General features: G+C 38.3%; 2 protein-coding genes across 5 annotated transcripts in view; both read right to left on the reverse strand.

The window, feature by feature from the left end:
- The window catches only part of mindy4 (MINDY lysine 48 deubiquitinase 4), a 14990-nt gene extending 12338 nt beyond the window's left edge, over window positions 1-2652 (reverse strand). Inside the window, exons 1-6 of one of the 2 annotated variants that reach the window (XM_036211475.1) lie at window positions 2325-2652; window positions 2099-2218; window positions 1844-2025; window positions 1506-1761; window positions 1196-1437; window positions 1049-1101 (exon numbers count right to left, since the gene is read on the reverse strand). In XM_036211475.1, the coding sequence (XP_036067368.1) occupies window positions 1049-1101; window positions 1196-1437; window positions 1506-1761; window positions 1844-2025; window positions 2099-2218; window positions 2325-2384 (913 nt within the window). In that variant the 5' untranslated portion in view covers window positions 2385-2652. The remainder of the gene's footprint in view (window positions 1-1048; window positions 1102-1195; window positions 1438-1505; window positions 1762-1843; window positions 2026-2098; window positions 2219-2324) is intronic. The other variant, XM_024278548.2, reaches the window with a different exon arrangement.
- Window positions 2653-4556: 1904 nt separating this feature from the next.
- nexn (nexilin (F actin binding protein)) overlaps window positions 4557-13289 on the reverse strand; it is a 20470-nt gene continuing 11737 nt past the window's right edge. Inside the window, exons 6-15 of one of the 3 annotated variants that reach the window (XM_024278544.2) lie at window positions 10052-10252; window positions 9813-9986; window positions 9549-9737; window positions 8875-9066; window positions 8510-8554; window positions 8056-8253; window positions 6303-6524; window positions 5718-5912; window positions 5281-5644; window positions 4557-5143 (exon numbers count right to left, since the gene is read on the reverse strand). In XM_024278544.2, coding sequence (XP_024134312.1) covers window positions 5130-5143; window positions 5281-5644; window positions 5718-5912; window positions 6303-6524; window positions 8056-8253; window positions 8510-8554; window positions 8875-9066; window positions 9549-9737; window positions 9813-9986; window positions 10052-10252 — 1794 coding nt within the window. In that variant the 3' untranslated portion in view covers window positions 4557-5129. Of the gene's footprint in view, window positions 5645-5717; window positions 5913-6302; window positions 6525-8055; window positions 8254-8509; window positions 8555-8874; window positions 9067-9548; window positions 9738-9812; window positions 9987-10051; window positions 10253-13289 lie in introns of all 3 variants that reach the window. The other 2 variants (XM_024278543.2, XM_024278547.2) reach the window with 2 other exon arrangements.

A 13289-nucleotide genomic window follows, 5' to 3' on the forward strand; every position in this document is an offset into this window, starting at 1 on the left:
TTTACTTTATTGTTAGTAATGGCCCGATGTTATCTTGTGCTTATTTCTTACTTGTATCATTTTGAAAAAATATATTTTTATGGAGAGTAAAATATTAAGTTATTTAAGGTTTAATTTGATTTATTCTGGAATAATATTCCAGCATTTTTATTATTCATAATTATGTTTAGAAATGGCTTTCTGCTAGCATTTTGGACTATTTTGGCATTTACTAAGATTATTTAAACTATTTTGGAATTTAGCTAATATTTCAGCTACATGCTAACTGTTTTGGCTAATTTAGACTTTTATTTTTAAGGTTTTTTTTTAGGATATTTTGAAGTTTAGCTATTTTTTCTGTTACATCCAAGCTGTTTTGACTAACCTATTTTTTTAGGCTAATTTGGCATTTAGCTTATATTCTAGCTGGCTATTAGCTTCAGTGTTTTCAGTTGTCAACTTAGATATCCATTTTAGCATCTTCAGCAGCCAAATTCAGCTTACAGCATTCACACTAGCATTATTGTAGGTAATGCTATATATCTAGTTCATAATTGTATTAAAAAGTTACAGTTTTAGTGTTCAATAAATGTTTATCCTGTCCGGCCCTCAACCTAAGGTGTGTTTTGGATTTTGGCCCCGTGTGGGGTTGAGTTTGACACCCCTGAAATAAAACATAAACCGTTACAGAACAAATGCACCAAGCCCAGTGTAGCTAAAAATAAATAAATAAATACAATAATACAAATCTTTTGACCTGTATAGCAAAAATATTAAAGTTTGAGAGGAAAACAATCAGATTCTCTTCCATGTTTGTTTTGGACGACTTTTCTTCTGCTGCTGTCAGTTGCAAATACTTATACTAAGATGCAGTGCCCTCTAGTGGTTGTTAGAGGAAACAACCTCTAAAGGACAACTGATGTTTACTGGGTAAATAACAAATATATGAGCCAATTTATGTCTAAAAGAAAAAAACACACACAAGTCGCTCCTGAGTATATTCACACTCCTGACTAAACTATGAAAAATACTGGAAATACGATCATTAAAAGCCATTATAAACACTTACCCAAAACCAACTCGGACACATTCAGATCAGAAAAGTTTGGTTTGTGGTTTTTGCTGGAACAGAAACATAATTTTCACATGATGTCAACAAAGAAAAACTATATAAACATTCAAATCTTTTGCATTATCACTGCAACAACTTATTTACTTCACTGTTTTTGCTTTGTTTTCTCTGTTTTCTCCATTGTTGTTTTCACTCTGCAGGCTCTCTGCAGACCTTTGCAGCCCCAGTTTCCCCCCTGTGTTGACATCTGCTTTACTTCTTTCCAAGCTCCTCTGCCGTTCATCCTTCACCAAATACCCATCAAAAGAACACTGGTTTTCTCCTTCCCTTCTGAAAAGTGGCTGGGACACCTCATACCTTGGACTCTGGAATTTTCTGCCCGTTTCCTGATGAAGTAAAAGAATTTTAGGATCTAAAATGTGGATCAAAATGAAGCTTTTAAAGCAGTAGGTACCCGTGGTATTGGTGCAGACATCACGCCTCGTCTGTTGCGGTTAGTTCTGCTCCTCGGGATGACTTCGCTTTTTTTCTCTGGCTCCTTCTGGACAGAACTCTCACTTTCTTGTTGCAGGGAAGTCGGTGGCTGGTATTTTTGATGTTCTGGATCGTAAGCCAAGACATCCTTTTGATCACGCCCGGATGATTTGTTTTCATCTGACAGCAGTGATAGAAACGTAGATGGAGACGAGCGTGTTGCTTTTATCTCAGACCTGCCAGAGAAAAGACTTAAAACGAGTCCAAACTGGACACAAATGTGGATTAAAACGCTGCGAGTCAAATACCACGACCTACCGGCTGCTATCATAGCTGGCGGTGATGTTTTCCTCTTCCGTGTCACATATCAAAGATGATTCTGCAGAAGTTGCAGGTGAAGCAGGTTCTCCTGTCGAGATCTTGTGTTTTTTCTGCTGCTCCATGTGATGCTTCACTATAATCTCCAGTAATGTCTTCAGAGGAGGATTTTGAACCTGCAACTATAGAAACAACCACTTATGATGTTCATCTGTGCACTAAAATACTATAAATTCCAGATTTTTCCAGGCTTACCTTGTTTTTCCTGTACAGATCTTCCATGTTGAGCACTTGCCTCAGAAGTGATCTGTTGTTGATGCTGGTTGCTGTCCGTGGATGCTCTTCATCCATGCAGGCGATCGTCTTTCTCAGGCCCTGAACATGTATCACCATCAACAAGTGAGAGGTTCGATTTCCAGGTATCAGCAGCAGCTGGATGGCTGTAGGATTTCACAGGTGATGTACAAACGAACCGACTCACCTTTCGGCTCAGAAACTCCCGCACAAGTGAAGAAGAAACCTCTTCAACAAACGCGATCATAGCGGTTATGATTTTAGCGTTATGTTAGCTAAAAATGAAACAGCTCTTAGCGGCTAAAAAGCGATGCGTTTAAATAAAATAAATCTCCATCAATTGCGATTTAAACGTCGCATTAAACTTTTATTTTACTCTATTTCAGAAGAATGTAGACAATATGTCGCTATTAAAAAAGATCTGGCGCAGATTCTGCTATTCCTGTGTCCGTTACTATGGTGATACTGGATAGTTGTTGTGGCCGGCTGGCCGCCAGTGAATTCTTCTTCTTTTGTTTAATTTGTTGCAGCGTCCTGCCTGGTGGCGCATTATTGCCACCCTCTGGTCAGTGAGAGTATTGCAATAATAAAGAAATGGGCCCTCTCGCTTCTACTGACAATAAAAATAATTTGAATCCTATCTTAACTACATATGACAGAATACTATATTAAAAGTAACATTATGTTTGAAAGGTAACAAGGCCCACAAAATACATATATATAATTTAACCCTGGACATTACATTAAAACGTTTTCCTCATATTATTTATTTTTTAGTATTTTGTGTTCACAAATTAGCATCATATAGCCACCGTTCAGTAGGAACAGCTGTGATGCAGAGATAGAGCAGGCAACTTCCATTCAGAAGATTTTGGGTTTAGTTCCTGCTCCGTCGAAGTGTCCTTGAGCAAGACACTGAACCCCATGTTGGTCCTGGTGATTACAGGTTGGCCCCAGTGTCCAGCAGCAGAGCTCCCATCAGTGTGTGAAAAGCTGAATATTTCTGTGACGACAAACTACATCACTTAGGGCTTCCTATTAAAGTAGTAAAGAGCTATATAAGTACTCCATTTATTTCTTGGCCGCAAATTAGCATTTTGTGGTCACGAATTAGTATTTTGTATGTGCAAATAAGCATTTTTACACACATGTTAAAATTTTTAGTCGCCAAAAAGTATTTTGCGCACACATTAGTTTTTTTGTGCGCACAAATCAGTATTTTCTATGATCAAATGAATGTGTTTTTGTGCAAATAAATTTGTCTTTTTTTGGAAAAAAAAATAGCATTTTATGAACAAAGAATGTATTCTGGGGCCAGAATTTAGGAAGACTGGTATTTTGTGCACACAAATTAGCATTTTGTGCAAATAAATCTGTATTTTGTGAAAACATATGACCATTTTGTGCACAAAAATAAGTATTTTGCGGCCAGCATTCAGGAATTAGTGCACACAAAAATAGTAGGTTGTGGGCACAAATTAGAATTTTGTTGTCACAATTTAGTATTTTGTTATCATCAATTAGTATTTGTGCACGCAAATTAATATTTTTTGCAAATAAATTTGTAATTTGTGAAAACAAATTAACACTTTTTGCACAAAAAAAATGTATTTGGTGCAACAATTTAAAAAATTATTGCAGACAAATCAGTATTTTGATCACACAAATTAGTATTGTGTGTGTGCAAATGAGTATTTTCGATTATGTGCACAGAAGTAAGTATTTTGTTCAAATAAACTAGTATTTTGTTAAACCAAATGAGTATTTTGTACACAAATAGTATTTTTTGGAAACTTTAAAATATTGCACACAAATTAGTATTTTGTTATCACAAATTAGTATTTCTCAGCATGAATTATCATTTTATGCCGACAAATTAATATTTTTGTGCAAATAATTTTGTGTTTTGTGAAAACAAATGAACTTTTTGTGCACATAAAATTTATTTCGTGTACACAATCTTGAAATTAGTGCAGATCATTCTGTGTACACAAATCAGTATTGTGTATGTGCAAATTAGTCATTTTTATTTTGTGTACCCAAATTAGTATTTTGTGCAGGCAAATCAGAATCTTTTAAGCACAAATCAGTATTTTGTGGCCACAATTTAGTAGTCTGAACTCATGGTACTAAAATACTATATTTGTGGCCACAAAATACTACTATATCAATTTGTATCCACAAAATGGGAATTTGTCTGCAAAAAATAATAATTTGTGGCCACAACCAAATAATTTAAAGGAACAGATTATGAATCCTGTTTTATGTCATGCCCAGGGCCCCATAATGCTCACCACTACTGACTTTTTTTTCTTTAAAGAAAACAAAGACTGACTTTCCTTCATAAACATTCATAATACTTATGTAAAAAAACGTGTTAAAAACGGGACATTTTATCTCTCAAAAATGACTCACAACCAAATTTTGATGCATTTTATTTAAAACAAATTGCTTTTCTATGTGACAAAATCTTCAAATTTAAATATTTTTATCATCAAACACTGAAGAAGTCACCTTGGACAACCAAATAAACGATTTCAAACGTGTCAGGAGTGTTCTGCACATTAAAAAAAAGGAGGATGCGTGTAAATTCTACCGTCAGCTTTTGTAAATATTGCAAAAAAAAAAAAAAGTGAAGATGTTAACAATGTTTTGATTTGGGGAGTTACAATCATATTCAATATCAAACTAATCAATTCTGATTAGATTTCCTGACAGCTCCTAAACATTTGCTGATAATGGACCATAAAGTGTGATATTTACAGTACAGTACAACAACAAAATTTCACAAATGTTGTTAGCAGAAAAAGATGCTTTGAAATTTAGTGCAACCACCGGCTGTTTGGCACGAGTTTCATCCAACATCCTGACTGGGAGACGATCCCTCCTTTAGGAATGCCGAGCATGGTCTTCTCCCGTCGGACCGCAGCGTGAACATTTATAAAAACGGAGTGAAAGACAACAGTGAAAGCCTCCAGAATGAGGAGGGCGTTTAGTAGTCATAAGCTGCAAAGAAGGAAAGAAAGAAAGATTGTTATCCAGGTGTGTTTCCACCTGAGAGCTACAGGAAGAGGAGCATGCGGTCCACTTCGTCGGGTTGGGAGGCGCCGTGCGGCCATGCAGTCACACCAGCGTGGTCTTACTTTCTATCGTGAGGATGCAGGTGCTGGCTGCAGTGCCTCTGCTGTTCACGGCCTTACACATGTACTCGCCCTCGTCCTCCGGGAAGGTTTCCGGCAGGTACAGACAGTACGTCTCGCCCCTTTCGATGTACTGATAGTCCTCACAGTCCTGGAGCATCTCGCCCTCAAACCACCAGGTCACCTCAGGCTTCGGCTCGCCGGTGATCTTCACGCTGAACCGGACCGGCTCGGAGTCCACCACGGACAAGTTCTTCAGGGGCTTTTTGAACCACGGCGCCCCCGACCTGGCGGGATCTTCTTCATCTTCGAAGGCCGTGGAGCCGTTGATGATGCTCGCCTCGTCGTCGACATCGTCGTCTTTCTTCTGCAAACAGATCACAAACTCTTGCTGAGGTCGAAGCTACTTCAAAAATACTTTACTTTGTGCAGAGGCTGACCTTTTGGAGGGCGGCGTCGATTTCCTGCTGCTCAAACTGCATCCTCTGCAGCTTCTGCTCCTCTATCCTCCTCCTCTCCTCTTCCTCTCTGGCTTTGGCCATTTGTTCAAACCGAGCTTTCATGTCCACCTTCTGTTTGAAAGGAGACTCCTCAGACCTCGCTGGAGTTGATTCCCTTTCTTCATCCTCCTCTTCCTAAAAAACAATAAAATTAGATGATTGTTGATTTGTTTTGGGGGTTTTTTATTCCCTCTTTGACATTTTTTTATTTAAAAAAAAAACTTTCTCAGTAGCTTTAAATTGGGATTTAGAAGTTTTTAATTGAAATCCCACAACCTAAATGTTTTAAAAAGCTATTTTTCATGACATTTAAGTTCCTCTCTTCTCCAGAACCTGAGCTGAGTACGCTAGCCGGACCAGATGAGGTTTTAGTGCATGTACAGTGAGTTTGTCTGTGAGTTTGATTGACAGATTTAAAAGGAGAAATACTCAGAAAAGCAAAAACAAAATGATTTCTTGTTCTCTTTTATATGAAAAATGTCACACATACACGTTAAAAACTCAAAATAAAATTGGAGCTTTTACCTCCTTTAATCTCTCGGCTTCTCTCTGCTTGATTTCGTCGTCAATGGCCTTCCTCCGCTCTCTCTCCATCTCGATCTTTTTCTGAATCTCCTCCTCCGTTAGCTCCTTGATCTTCTCAAACTTGGACTTGAGGTTTTTGGCTTGAATGGAGCCGGTTCGTTTCAGCTTCGTTAGCTCCTCGTATTCTTTGCTCACCACATCTGAGCTTTCGTTTATCTCATCCTGTGGAGGGGAAAAGAGTGAGGAAGCAGCTCACACGTCCAAATTTCAGTCTGAGGGTTAGAAGAATAATCACAATGATAAGTATAGATAAAGACCCACTCTGATCATCTTTTGATCTGTTTTCAGAACGCTCCCAGTGGTCCTTTTATTTATAATTGATATTTAAAAATTATCATTACCTACAATAATGCGATGTGAATGCTGTAAGCTGAATTTGGCCACTGAATATGCTAGTGCTGATAGCTGAAAATGCTGAAGCTGATAGCCAGCTAAAATATTAGTAAAATGCAAAATTAGCCTACAAAAATGAAATAAGCCTAAGTTACGCAAAACAGCTAGCTTGCCGCTGAAACATTAGCTAAACTCCAAAAATAGCCTTAAAAACTGAAAAAAGTCAAAATTAGCCATAACAGCTAGCATGCAGCTGAAACATTAGCTAAACTTTAAAATAATCTTAAGACATGTAAAAAATTAAGTCAGCTAAAAAAGCTAGCATGTAGCTGCAACATTAGCTAAACTCCAAAATAGCATAAAAACTGAAAAGAGTCCTAGATTTTGGCCAAAACAGCTAGCATGTAGCTAAAACATTAGCTAAACTTCAAAATAATCTTAAAAAATTGAAAAAACTAAGTTAGCTAAAACAGCTAGCATGTAGCTGAAACATTAGCTAAACTCCAAAATAGCATAAAAACTGAAAAGAGTCCTAGATTTTGGCCAAAACAGCTAGCATGTAGCTAAAACATTAGCTAAACTTCAAAATAATCTTAAAACATGTAAAAAACTAAGTTAGCTAAAACAGCTAGCATGTAGCTGAAACATTAGCTAAGCTCCAAATTAGCCTAAAAAACTTTAAAAAGCATAAGTTAGCTTAAACATCTAGCATGTAGCTGAAACATTAGCTAAACTCCAAAATAGCCTAAAAGACTGAAAAGGGAATCCTAAATTATCAAAAAAAGCTAGTATAATGCAAATATAACTTTCCATTTTATTACACTGACTCCATATAAGCATATAAGCAACAACTAATATACTAAAAATGTCTTTTTTAGATATTGAACAACAAAGTTAGGAAATAAATTACAATCTTTTCAATGAAAGAACTATTTATGAAATAAAAAATAACCAAAATTTCCCATCATTCATCTATTTACAATCTCTCCTGCTAGCTTACAGCCCGTCAACCCGCTAAACATTAGCGGTGCAACAAAAATAGTGAGCAATATCATTTCTATCCATCCGTACAGTTTTGATCCAGATTCCAGCTCAGACGAGGAAAACGAAGACGTTCATGGATCTATTTGTCTGCAAGTGGAACATCAGAATGGAGCAGAGCAGGAAGCTTGTAGCATCACAAGCTTTTTCCAACACTATTTATGTATCTGCAATTTTAAGATACATTTTTCTATTTATTTATTTCCTCCATCATCAGAAAAATGCTAGAAGAACACGTTAAATCACCAAAAACACGGTTTTCTTCAGAGTGGGTCTTAAACCCGAGGAGGAATTTCAAACTGGAGAATGAATCACCGACCTCGCCCATCTCCTGTCTGAGCTGCTCAAACTCCTGCTTCTCCTTCTCCAGCTTCCTCTTGCGCTCCTCTGCTTTGCGTCTCCTCTCAGCTTCTTCCTTCTCCTTAAGCAGCTCCTCAAAGTTCATCTCCAGCTTTCTTGGGTGCAGAGCTTCCTGAGAGTCACTCTTAAACATTCCCTCGTCATCGTCATCCAGCAACTACAGTCAGAAGAATACACCAGACAGACATGACGGTTCTGGAGTCGGCAAACCCATGAGGTCTTCTTTAAACTTGAGTTTTCTACTTACCGTCGCTAAAGCAGCAACTAAGAACAGCAGTTATGCATTTAAGGACTACAAGCATCAAAATGAGCAGCAGATAAAGCGAATTTTGTCTCATATTTAGGAATGTCTAATAATATTTTTGCCTGCTTTATTTCCACAAGGAGAGCATAAAAAATGGAATCTGTCTTACTGTTGGATCTCCACATGCAGAACTTTCCTGATCCAGGCCAGGACTCTTTAAAACACAGCAGCACATTTGCACTATTTGAGCCCACCAGAATACTGAGAATACCGAGTTAACAAAAATGATGCTGTTTTAATTTAAATCTAGAAAATGATTAAATAAAAAAGTTAGTTTCATTTGGTTTTGATTTGAAAAACGTTTTTTTTAAATTAAAGAAACGTTTTTGGTGTTTGAAAATGTTTTACTCTCATTAAATTTGTTGGATCTTTCCAGAAAATTGTAGTTTATTCTGTGCATGAAGGTCAATGCTTAGCAAAAAAAAAAAAAAATCTTCATGCATATTAGTTAAAAGCCAAGTCATGAGAAGTTACCATGCTCTTGCGGGCCTCAGTGAAGAGCTTCTTCTCCTCCTCCAGCCTCCTCTTTGCCTCCTCCTCTGCTTTCCGGTGTTCCTCCTCTCTCCTCTGCCGCTCCAGCTCCTCAAAGCTGACGCAGATCTTCCCGGGTTTGCTGCCCTCCAGGTTCACTAAAGCCAGTAGAACCTCATCGTCTTCATCTAGAAGCTGAGAGGAAACAAACGAGGATCCTCAGTTGGAGTTCTAGTCTTATCAATGCTTTTTAACAGTTGGAAGCAGTCTTTTTCTATGGGTGATGTCACACTCGCTCTGTCCATTTCTCTATATACAGTTGATTATTCACTTTATACTTTTATGCTTTTTAATAGTTGGAAGCAATATCAGGATTTTATTTTAATATTAGGAACAAAACGTGGCGACTGGATGGTTGAAGTCTTTTTCTATGGGTGATGTCACACTCGCTCTGTCCATTTCTCTATATACAGTTTGATACTTTTATACTTTTTCATATAATTTATTATTATTTTCTGCAACTAGAAAAGGGCATTACTTTTATATTTAATTATACGAGTGTGCAATGACAAATCAAGATTAATCTATTCGATGTATTTTTGTGAAAACGGATAAATTGTAAAGATTTTAGCACCAATTTTCATATTTTAAATTAGAAGTATATCAGACATATTGACCATGCTCTTCCTGGCTTCGGCAAACGCTTTCCTCTCCTCCTCCATCCGTCTCTGCGCCTCCCTCTCTGCCTTCTTGCGCTCCTCTTCCACTCTTTGCTTTTCCAGCTCCTCAAAGCTCAGTCTCAGTTTTCCTGGTCGGAATTCCTCTTTGTCCTCCTGAGCTGCTTCAGTGCTGTCCTCGTCTTCTCCCTAGCAAAGACACAAAAGTTTTGAGATTATGACGACTCTAAGATGACAAGCTAAATTCTTTTTTTTTTTTCTAACCATTCCCAACTTTGCCTCCTCAAAAGCCTTCTTCTCCTCCAACAGGCGCCGTTTAGCTTCCTCCTCAGCCTGCTTCCTCCTCTGCTCCTGCCTTTCCTTTTCCAGCTCCTCAAATGTCAGCTTCAGCTTTCCGGGAGTCACAGACGTCCTCTCTGAGGGCTTCTCCTCTTCATCCTGATCCGAACCATCACCATGAAATGAAGAGCATTCATTTCCACCATTAAAAGTGTCTCCCTCACCTGCTCAACGACCGAGCGTCTCTTGGCTTCCCTGAAGGAGCGCCTGTTTTCATCGTACTGCCTCTTCTTTTCTTCTTCTGCCTTCTTCCTCAGCTCCTCCTCTCGGCTCCTCTCCATGTCTTCGAAGTTCATTTTGATTTTTCCTGGAGGCCGCGACGCTTTGGCTGGAACCACACGTACCAGGATTGTGTCGTCTCCCTCCTAAGACGGAAGAAACAAATGATTCTACTGCGAATTTCTTTCTTATTTAGCGATAACACCAAAATACTAAAAGATAAGCTTAAAATATGATGATCTAGAACGCTTCGAATGAATTTATCACTTGATTTGATAGTTCTTTTTTTTTGTGGCATGCCTTGAAATCATCTTGGTTGTGAATTAATGCTTTATTAACCCTTTTAGCCCCAGTGATAATGTTCTTTGACATACTGTAACTTTTCAGCCGTTAATGCGATCGGAGATCGCATTAACGGCTGAAAAGTTACAGTATGTCAAAGACTCTGTCGCATTAACTGAATGAAGTGAGAATGGGTTCAAGTCAAATAGAGAGTCCGCCCCCATCCTCCATCCCAACAGGGTGCAAAATGTCTGAAGGGGGCAATGACACCAACTGCAGGTCGGTTTAAGAGAGCAGAATCTAATTTGGTCACAGAAGGAGAGTCGGTGGCTAATTCGGTCTCTGGGAGGTGTGGGAAACAGTTGGCAGCCGTGAGCTGTCTGCAGCTGGTAACTTTGTTCCAGTCGCTTCTAGATCACAGAGTCAACGCTCCATCTTAGTTTTTGGATCCAACGAATCAATGAGTTCATTCAGAAACAATGAAAGTGAATCTTTACTTTTCAGTGTTGCTGACTTTCATTTTAATCTTGTTGCTAAACTTATAGTCTCTTAAGATTTTTTTTTGTTTTGTTACGTATTTGATTTGCTTTTATACAGAGTCAAATTAAGTCATACAGATTTGAAACGCAAATGAAACAACTTAAAAAAATTCAAGCTGAAATATTGGTGTTAAGCAAAAAACGATTAAAGTGTCAAACATTGTGCATTTTTAATATAAACTGAATTATTTACAGCTTCAAATTTTTTGTTTCAAAACTCAAAATTTCAGCTTCAAAACTTTTTTTCACTCTCAACTTATTTTCGGTTTTGAATTTGAAAGTTTCACGTTTAAAATTTTTGTCCCCTTTCTGGCGCATGGAGCAGGGCTATCGGAAAGTTTCAAACTTAAAACTTTTGTCCCCTTTCTGGCGTTTGGGGGGGAAGGCCTATCTGAAAGTCTCCTGTTTGAAACTTTTGATCCCTTTCTAGAGTGTGAGGACAGGGCTTTCTGAAAGTTCAGATTTGAAACTTTTGTCCCCTTTCTGGCGTGCGGGTGCAAGGGTATCTGAAAAGGTTTTAAACATTTGGCCCCCATCTGGCCCAAGCGACCATGGCTATCGGAAAGTTTCACATTTGAAACTTTTGTCCCCTTTCTGGCGTGTGGGGCAGGGCTATCTGAAAAGGTCTGAAACATTTGTCCCCGATCTGGCGCAAGGGGCCAGGGCTATCTGAAATTTTCACGTTTGAAACTTTTGTCCCCTTTCTGGCGTGTGGGGGAAGGGCTATCTGAAAGTTTTAAACTTAAAACTTTTGTCCCCTTTTCTGGCGCATAGGGCAGGTCTATTTGAAAGTTTCAGGTTTGAAAGTTTTGTCCCCTTTCTGGTGCAAGGGGGCAGGGCTATCAGAAAGTTTCAGACTTAAAACTTTTGTCCCCTTTTCTTGTGTTTGGAGGCAGGGCTATCTGAAAGTTTCAAGCTTAAAATTTTTGTCCCCTTTTCTGGCATTTTGGGGAAAGGGCTATCTAAAAGTTTCAGGTTTGAAACTTTTGATCCCTTTGTGGTGCAAGGGGGCAGGGCTATCTGAAAGTTTCAGGTTTGAGAGTTTTGTCCCCTTTCTGGCGCATAGGGTTGGGCTATCTTTGAAGTTTTAAACCTAAAACTTGTGTCCCCCTTTCTGGCATTAAGGGAGAAGGGCTATCTGAAAGTGTCCTATTCGAAACTTTTGATCCCTTTCTGGAGTGTGGAGGCCGAGCTATCCGAAAGTTTCAGGTTTTAAACTTTTGTCCCCTTTCTGGCGCATGGGGCAGGGCTATCTGAAAGTTTCAAACTTAAAATTTTTGTCCCCTTTTCTGGCATTTTGGGGTAGGGCTATCTAAAAGTTTCAGGTTTGAAACTTTTGATCCCTTTGTGGCGCATGGGGCATGGTTATCTGAAAGTTTCAGGTTTGAGAGTTTTGTCCCCTTTCTGGCGCATAGGGTTGGGCTATCTTTAAAGTTTCAAACCTAAAACTTGTGTCCCCCTTTCTGGCATTAAGGGAGAAGGGCTATCTGAAAGTGTCCTATTTGAAACTTTTGACCCCTTTCTGGCACGTGGGGGCGGGGCTAACATGAAGAATCAATCAAAACTGATGAGGGTGGTAACCTCAGTTCTGGTACTGACTTTGGCAACTTGGATGATTACAGTCAGAAAGTCTCTGTCCTACCAATTCAAGTGGCTCTTGTGAACAAAAAAATAAAAAGCAAACAATAGTTCAGATATTTGAATAATCTGCCTGAAATGTGAAACATTTGATGAGGGTGTTTCTTACTACCAGGTTACCACCCTCATTGATTTTGATTGGTCTTTTGTGTTGTCCCCACCCCCACATGCCAGAAAGGGACAAACATTTCAAACCTGAACTTTACAGATTCAAAACTGGAAAAAAAGTTAAAAAGTAAAGAAAAAGTTTTGAAACAGAAATTTTGAAACGTAAAAATGTAACATTGGAAGCTGAAATGAATAAGTTGATATTAGAATTATTTTTTATCTTAACATTCTTATTTCAGCTTGAATTTTTCACAAAGTTTAATTTGGGTTTCAAATTTGTATGGCCCAATTTTTGCTCCATAATTTCAGGGCTTTTTTTTATTTGAAGGAAAAACTTATCTTGCAATGTGAAAAAAAGCTCCAGCTTGTTTATCAGAAAGTGAAAGCAAAGTCAATGAACCAAATAAGCTAATTAAAAACCCACTCCAAAGAAAATTACATTTTGTGTGTTTTAGCACGTTCATCCAAAATTACATTTCTGAGTATGTCTTTGTTCAAATCGTTGTGAATCAGGAGCAGACAAATAAAAGAAACTGAAAAATGTAGTATCATCAAACGCAAGTTGCCTGTTCCGCTTCATTCTGATGCATCCGCTTGTAGACAACTAGATCCATGA

The sequence above is a fragment of the Oryzias melastigma genome, linkage group LG4 (assembly GCF_002922805.2).
Source record: "Oryzias melastigma strain HK-1 linkage group LG4, ASM292280v2, whole genome shotgun sequence".
In the NCBI taxonomy this organism is placed as follows: domain Eukaryota; kingdom Metazoa; phylum Chordata; class Actinopteri; order Beloniformes; family Adrianichthyidae; genus Oryzias; species Oryzias melastigma.